General features: G+C 44.7%; 1 protein-coding gene across 1 annotated transcript in view; it reads left to right on the plus strand.

Moving 5' to 3' along the window:
• The window catches only part of LOC121581396 (noelin-3-like), a 17231-nt gene extending 9508 nt beyond the window's left edge, over nucleotides 1-7723 (plus strand). The window contains exons 4-6 of the mRNA XM_041896904.1: nucleotides 107-326; nucleotides 4916-5022; nucleotides 6962-7723. Coding sequence (XP_041752838.1) covers nucleotides 107-326; nucleotides 4916-5022; nucleotides 6962-7639 — 1005 coding nt within the window. The 3' untranslated portion in view covers nucleotides 7640-7723. The remainder of the gene's footprint in view (nucleotides 1-106; nucleotides 327-4915; nucleotides 5023-6961) is intronic.
• Nucleotides 7724-8841: the final 1118 nt, after the last annotated feature.

Genomic DNA, 8841 nt, shown 5'->3' on the forward strand with positions numbered 1-8841 from the left:
GATAATGATTGATGTTCCATGCAACATTTTGTCCACTGGGCTTGTGTTTTTCCTTCCCCAGGAGTTGAACTGAATTTAATTGAACTCTGTATTTCCTTCTCTATAGGAGTTGAAGGGTAAGATGGAGGCCCTACAGCCTCTGATCCCTGTGTTGAAGCAGTACAAGACAGATGCCCAGCTCATCTCCCAGTTTAAACAGGAGATCAGGAACCTCTCCATGGTGCTCACAACCATCCAGGAGGAGATAGGAACCTACGACTACGAGGAACTACAACGGAGGGTCCTGAATCTGGAGAACAGGCTACGCAACTGCATGAGCAAACTCAGTGAGTCACATGCACACACGGACACACACACACCAGTGGCGGTTAGTGACGTTCAAGATTAGGGAGGACAATTATTTATATTGCAGCATATTGGATGACTGTCATTCATATTCTATTCACCCAGCTCAACGTAACAGCGATAGGTTTAGGCTACTACATGATACAGGATTTGCCCTACACCCGTCACGAGGTTGCTACAACCTGGCCTATGAATCAAAGTTTACAACGTAGGTGCACACAGGTCGAGAGACAAATTGGAGTAATCAAGGTGACAGACAGTGACACTATTCAATACTGCCTTGCACACTCTTGCCTGAATCTAGTTGATCTGGGGTGTTATCATTAGTCCAAAACAGTTGAACGTTTTGCACCTAGCTAGCTGGCTAAGGCAACTCTTCCAAGTCAAGGTCAGCTTTCGGTTGTATTAATGTATTGTCCACAGGGCCTGCAGGTGTAACTGCTAAACTGCTTGCTGTAACATTACAATGTACTGCGTGATTGTACACATGGATTGGATTGTGGGTTTACTGACGCGTTAGTTGTAGTTTGTTGACTATAATGTTACTATGGTGACAATGATGTAGGCTGTGTAGCGGTTAGCGGTTATGGTATGAAGGTTTAGCTCTGAGAGGTTTTTTGCGCCTGGTCACAGACGGCTGCTGTGTTGTGCACAAGCGACGGGAAAAGGTGAGAGGAGCGCGTATATCGTTGTGAGAAGGAATTATACAATGAGCAAAGTGATGATGCTGTTTGCATGTGGCTGCTATGAAAGTGAACTGTGTGTGCAGGGGATCAGGGGTGTATTCATTCCGCCGATTCTGTTCCAAAACGTTTCTTAAACGGAAGTAAACGCAACGAAACGGGGAGGGACCTACGTGAATTTGTCCAATTGAAACACGCGTTTTAGGATAAATAGCAATCCTCTCTGTTTGAGTCATGTTGTTGTAGGCTTACACTGAACAAAAATATAAACGCAACATGCAACAATTTCAAAGATTTTACTGAGTTACAGTTCATATAAGGAAATCAGTCAATTCAAATAAATTAATCTATGGATTTCACATAACTGGGCAGGGGCGCAGCCAATCAGAATTATTTTTTCCCCACTAAAGGGCTTTATTACAGACAGAAATACTGTCCGGGTGGCTGGTCTCAGACGATCCCGCAGGTGAAGAAGCTGGATGTGGAGGTCCTGGGCTGGCGTGGTTACACGTGTGGTCTGCGGTTGTGAGGCCGGTTGGACGTACTGACAAATTCTCTAAAACATCGTTGGAGGCGGATTATGGTAGAGAAATTAACATTACATTCTCTGGCAACAGCTCTGGTGGACATTCCTGCAGTCAGCATGCCATTTGCATGCTGCCTCAAAACTTGAGACATCTGTGGCATTGTGTTGTGTGACAAAACTGCACATTTTAGAGTGTCCTTTTATTGTCCCCAGCACAAGGTGCACCTGTGTAATGATCATGCTGTTTAATCAGCTTCTTGATATGCCACAGCTGTCAGGTGGATGGATTATCTTGACAAAGGAGAAATGCTCACTAACAAGGATGTAAACAAATTTGTGCACACATTGTGAGAGAAATACTGTAAGCTTTTTGTGTGTATGGAAAATGTCTGTGATCTTTTATTTTAGCTCATAAAACATTGGACCAACAATTTACATGTTGCGTTTATATTTATGTTCAGTATAATTAGCTGCATTAGCTAAGTAAGTGAAAGGTAAACTAAGAATAAATTAATTTGTTCAAAACTGTTTAACTATTGTCTTTCTCTCTCTTTGAATCAACTACTCACCACATTTTATGCACTGCAGTGCTAGCTAGCTGTAGCTTATGCTTTCAGTAATAGATTCATTCTCTCATCCTTTGATTGGTGGACAACATGTCAGTTCATGCTACAAGAGCTCTGATAGGTTGGAGGACGTCCTCCGGAAGTTGTTATAATTATTGTGTAAGTCTATGGAAGGGGGTGAGAACCATGAGCCTCCTAGGTTTTGTATTGAAGTCAATGTACCCAGAGGAGGACGGAAACTAGCTGTCCTCCGGCTACACCATGGTGCTACCCTACAGAGTGCTGTTGAGGCTACTGTAGACCTTCATTGACCTTCAATCAGTTATTTGGTGACGTGAATATTTTTAGTATAGTTTTATCTAAAAATGATAACTTTTTTAATTTTTCAGTATTTTTATTTTCGTGAAATTCACTGAATAGGATGGTCCTCCCATTGCTCTTCTGAGGAGCCTCCACTGACACACACACTCGAGCCTACGACTATGAGCATCTACAGCACAGTCTCAGTGCTCAGTCTGGAGGACAGGCTACATGGACATGCACCTTTGTACTCATAACCATAGAAATATACAGTACATATCATTGGATTAAGTTAAAAAATGTACTACTACTACTACTACTGCTACTACTACTACTACTACTACTACTACTGCTACTACTACTACTACTACTGCTACTACTACTGCTATTACTACTACTACTGCTGTTACCTGTTACTGGAAATGTAGGAAAGGAAACTGACGATGATACGTTTTTCATATACTGTCATGGTCAAAAGTTTTGAGAATGACACAAATACTCATTTTCACAAAGTCTGCTGCCTCAGTTTTGATGATGGCAATTTGCATATACTCCAGAATGTCATGAAGAGTGATCAGATGAATTGCAATTAATTGCAAAGTCCCTCTTTGCCATGAAAATGAACTTAATCCCCCAAAACATGTTCACTGCATTTCAGCCCTGCCACAAAAGGACCAGCTGCCATCATGTCAGTGATTCTCTCGTTAACACAGGTGAGAGTGTTGACGAGGACAAGGCTGGAGATCACTCTGTCATGCTGATTGAGTTAGAATAACAGACTGGAAGCTTTAAAAGGAGGGTGGTGCTTGAAATCATTGTTCTTCCTCTCTTAACCATGGTTACCTGCAAGGAAACACGTGCCATCGTCATTGCTTTGCACAAAAATGGCTTCACAGGCAAGGATATTGCTGCTAGTAAGATTGCACCTAAATCAACCATTTATCGGATCATCAAGAACTTTGAGGAGAGAGGTTCAATTGTTGTGAAGAAGGCATCAGGGCGCCCAAGAAAGTCCAGCAAGCGCCAGGACCGTCTCCTACAGTTGATTCAGCTGCGGGATCGGGGGACCACCAGTGCAGAGCTTGCTCAGGAATGGCAGCAGGCAGGTGTGAGTGCATCTGCACGCACAGTGAGGCAAAGACTTTTGGAGGATGGCCTGGTGTCAAGAAGGGCAGCAAAGAAGCCACTTCTCTCCAGGAAAAACATCAGGGACAGACTGATATTCTGCAAAAGGTACAGGGATTGGACTGCTGAGGACTGGGGTAAAGTCATTTTCTCTGATGGATCCCCTTTCCGATTGTTTGGGGCATCCAGAAAACACCTTGTCCGGAGAAGACAAGGTGAGCGCTACCATCAGTCCTTTGTCATGCCAACAGTAAAGCATCCTGAGACCATTCATGTGTGGGGTTGCTTCTCAGCCAAGGGAGTGGGCTCACTCACAATTTTGCCTAAGAACACAGCCATGAATAAAGAATGGTACCAACACATCCTCCGAGAGCAACTTCTCCCAACCATCCAAGAACAGTTTGGTGACAACCAATGCCTTTTCCAGCATGATGGAGCACCTTGCCATAAGGCAAAAGTGATAACTAAGTGGCTCGGGGAACAAAAAACGACATTTTGGGTCCAGGGCCTGGAAACTCCCCAGACCTTAATCCCATTGAGAACTTGTGGTCGATCCTGAAGAGGCGGGTGGACAACCAAAAAACCCACAAATTCTGACAAACTCCAAGCATTGATTATGCAAGAATGGGCTGCCATCAGTCAGGATGTGGCCCAGAAGTTAATTGACAGCATGCCAGGGCGGATTGCAGAGGTCTTGAAAAAGAAGGGTCAAAACTGCAAATATTGACTCTTTGCGTAAACTTAATGTAATTGTCAATAAAAGCCTTTGACACTTATGGAATGCTTGTAATTATACTTCAGTGTTACCATAGTAACATCTGACAAAAATATCTCATAACACTGAAGCAGCGAACTTTGTGAAGACCAACATTTGTGTCATTCTCAAAAACGTTTGACCACGACTGTCCATGTGACTAATAAAACACTAAATCTGAATCAATTGTCTTCCAATATCCCCTCCCGCGAAAGCCTCCCCCGTCCCAGATGTCCCTGATATTATCATACCACCCCATACCCGTAACGCTCTTAACGTTTTTCATGTACTTTTTAGTGTATCAGATAGACTCATAAGTGAGATGGAACTGTGTGTTCTAGTCTACATCCCAAATGGCACCCTATTCCCTATAAAGTGCACTAGTTTTGACCAGATCCCTGGGATGGGAATAAGGAATAGGGTGCCATTTGGGACGCTGCCGATTTTAACTAGATTACAGATGAACTAGATACAGGTAACAGGTGGAGCGTTCCAGTGGTCAGAGGCATGAAATTAGCTGTTAAGAACTAACACAGTCAGGGGAAATCTAATCGGAGTACTGTGTGTGTGTGTGTGTGTGTTTGTGTCTGTCTGGTCTGGTCTGGTATGTCAACAGCTTGTGGTAAACTGATGAAGATCACTGGACCTGTGATGGTGAAGACCTCTGGTACACGGTTTGGAGCTTGGATGACTGATCCACAGGCCTCCCCTAGAAACAACCGGGTGAGTGGAGGGGGAGGGAGGGTGGGAGGGAGGGAGTGAGGGGGGAGAGAGAGAGGGAGGGGGAGAGAGAGAGGGAGGGAGGGAGGGAGAGAGGGAGGGAGAGAGGGAGGGAGGGAGGGAGAGAGGGAGGGAGGGAGGGAGGGAGGGAGGGACGGACGGACGGACGGACGGACAGATAATGTAGTTTATGGGTGTAAAATCAATTAATTGACAGTCACAGACGATGTAGTTTATGGGTGTAATATGCGTTGTATATATACTACCAGTCAAAAGTTTGGACACACCTACTCATTCAAGGGTTTTTCTTTTCTTTTTTACTATTTTCTACATTGTAGAATAATAGTGAAGACATCAAAACGATGAAATAACACATATGGAATCACGTAGTAACCAAGAAAAGTGTTAAACAATTTTTGTTATATTTGAGATTCTTCAAATAGCCACCCTTTGCCTTGATGACAGCTTTGCACACTCTTGGTATTCTCTCAACCAGCTTCACCTGGAATGCTTTTCCAACGGTCTTGAAGGAGTTTCCACATATGCTGAGCACTTGTTGGCTGCTTTTCCTTCACTCTGTGGTCCAACTCATCCCAAAGCATCTCAATTGGGTTGAGGTCGGGTGATTGTGGAGGGCAGGTCATCTGATGCAGCACTCCATCACTCTCCTTCTTGGTAAAATATCCCTTACACAGCCTGGAGGTGTGTTGGGTCATTGTCCTGTTGAAAAACAAATGATAGTCCCACTAAGCGCAAACCAGATGGACTGTCGTTTCTCTTTGCTTATTTTAGCTGTTCTTGCCATAATATGGACTTGGTCTTTTACAAATAGGGCATTCCAGGTGACTACCTCATGAAGCTGGTTGAGAGAATGCCAAGCGTGTGCAAAGCTGTCATCAAGGCAAAGGGTGGCTACTTTGAAGAATCTCAAATATAAAATATATTTTTGATTTTGTTTAAAACTTTTTTTGGGGTTACTACATGATTCCATATGTGTTATGTCATAGTTCTGATGTCTTCACTATTATTCTACAATGTAGAAAATAGTAAAAAGAAAAATCCTTGAAATGAGTAGGTGTCCAAACTTGTGACTGGTACTGAATAGGAATAATAAACCATCAGACTAACTACTAATACTGCTGCTTTCAAAGAGCTTGTCCAACCTTCTGGGGCGGCAGGTGGCTTAGTGGTTAAGAGCGTTGGGCCAGTAACCGAAAGGTCGCTGGTTCTAATCCCCGAGCCGACTAGGTGAAAAATCTGTTGATGTGCCCTTGAGCAGCAAGGCACTTAACCCTAATTGCTCCTGTAAGTCGCTCTGGATAAGAGCGTCCGCTAAATGACGTAAATTGACTTGTATGTGGGTCGTTCCACAAAAAGAGGGCCTTTTTTAAGGTTAAAGTATTCCTTTTAAAATAATTTATTTTTCAAAAGAAACGTCTAATAGTCAAATAATAGCGTAAAAGCAGGTGAGCTGGTTTTACTCTTTGTGGCCATTTTCTGGTGTTTTGTGGTGGAAAACTGAGTGGATCATCAACACGTCAACCCTGTTACCCATAGATGGACAAAATATATACATTTTTACATGAAGCTTGCATTCACTCCGTGTTAAATACAACACGCTTCCATTCCCCCTGTCACAAGGGAATTTATGGCTGATCTAAGATGAACACTTAATTTATTTGGCACTTAATATGCACTTATTGCTATAATACGTTTTGTTATTTAACCTCTTGAGATGGGAAAACATGCTTTTTTATGAAGTTTAACATGTTTTTGTGACAGAATGTTAAAATTAGGTAAAAAATTATAATAATCTGGACCAAGTTACACTTCAAAAGCTACCGAATGGCTGGAACGACCCATGTGCTACGTTCTGACTAATGTGCCTACAAAGTAGACCTTTAAATTGTTAATGTCCTCTTGTACTTTTGTTCTTACCCAGGTCTGGTACATGGATGGCTACACCAACAACAAGATAGTCAAAGAGTACAAGTCCATAGCAGACTTTGTTTCCGGGGCCGGGTCTCGAACCTACAACCTGCCGTTCAAGTGGGCCGGGACCAACCACGTGGTGTACAACGGCTCTCTGTACTACAACAAGGTCCAGAGCAACATCATGGTGCGCTACCACTTCGAGACGGGCCGCGTGGTGACCCAGAGAGCCCTGGAGAACGCCGGCTTCCACAACGTCTACCCTTACACCTGGGGAGGCTTCTCCGACATAGACCTCATGGCCGACGAGCTGGGCCTGTGGGCCGTCTACGCCACCAATCAGAACGCCGGAAACATCGTCATCAGCCAGCTCAACCCGGAGACGCTACAAATCCTCGGAACCTGGAACACGGAATATTCCAAACGGAACGCGGGGGAGTCCTTTATGATTTGCGGAACACTCTACATCACCAACTCTCACCTGACTGGTGCTAAGGTCTACTATTCATACTCCACCAAGACCTCCAGCTATGAGTACACAGACATCCCCTTCCACAACCAGTACTTCCACATGTCCATGCTGGACTATAATGCCAGGGACCGGGCACTGTACGGCTGGAACAATGGACACCAGGTTCTGTTCAACGTCACGTTGTTCCATATCATCAAGACAGAGGACGATTCCTGAGGAGGAGAACCTCAGAGGAACTCAAAGGAACCCACCGGAACGATTTAGTTACCGGAGTGTAACTCCAGTTCTATGAGTGGAGCTCCGCCCCATAGGGGAGCTCTGCTCCTATTGGTTTACCCACTGCCCTAAGGCAGCATCAGCCTGAGACAAAATGATGCACACACCTGCAGCCAATAGGAGTACAGGTGTCCCTATAAAAGGGGACGCCTCCCCTCAATCAGCCTCCCGAGATATTTATCTTCAGCGAGACTAGAGAGGGTCGGCAGGGCCTTAAGTCCTATGGGGCTCCGCTCCACTCATACAACTGGAGTTACAACTCCGGTAACTAAATCGTTCTATATCGTGGAGCTCCGCCCCATAGGGGAGCTCTGCTCCTATTAGTTTAAGGCGGAGCGTAGCGCTCCAAAATGTACTCCCTGCCGAGCCCAGCACTTCCCATCGAAACGAAAAGGTCAGGCCTAGCAATGGCTGCAACCAATTCCCGCAGTGCTGCAACCACTGTATAAAATACAAGTGTCACAATGTACTGCGTCATCGGTTAAAAACCCGCCCCACCTAGTCCAATGGCAACACCAGTGACTAGTGTCCTCTGTACTAGCAGATAGATGGTACCTCAATATCCTGTCACAATAATACCGACCACTAATGGAATGACACAAAGTGTCACTCTACATTGTGTACACGGTAGACCGCCTCACTCAATCAATGGAACCCCAGAGATTAGTGGGCAGATCCCAGAACATGATTCATACTAATCTGAACAAGCAGATAGATGACGTCACATTCCGTCAAATTATCATGACCGGTCTAATGGTACCGTAACCAAGGTTACTACTATTGTCCCTCATCATTCCGCCTCAACCCAGTTATCCACTGGTGGGCAGATCAATACACGCTCTCTACTGTACTGAACCTGTCAGTCAGGAGTCATGTCATAATACGTCCTTCCATCAGAAGCGGACCTGAAAGAGACCTGTCCCCTCAGTCCTGCATTCCTCTCTCCTAGCTCAAGTCCTCCCCTCAGCCACGCTGAGTACCGACTGAGCCAAAGAGTTAGAAGACATATATCCAAGAGATAGAAACGAATAAATGGAGAGGGTGTTGACCATGACGCCGCTCTACATATATCCTCTACCCCTTGTTCCTCTGAAAAGGGCAGTAGAAGCTGCTATTCCACGAGTGGAGTGAGCTCTGATACC

Source organism: Coregonus clupeaformis, chromosome 37, assembly GCF_020615455.1.
Source record: "Coregonus clupeaformis isolate EN_2021a chromosome 37, ASM2061545v1, whole genome shotgun sequence".
NCBI lineage: Eukaryota > Metazoa > Chordata > Actinopteri > Salmoniformes > Salmonidae > Coregonus > Coregonus clupeaformis.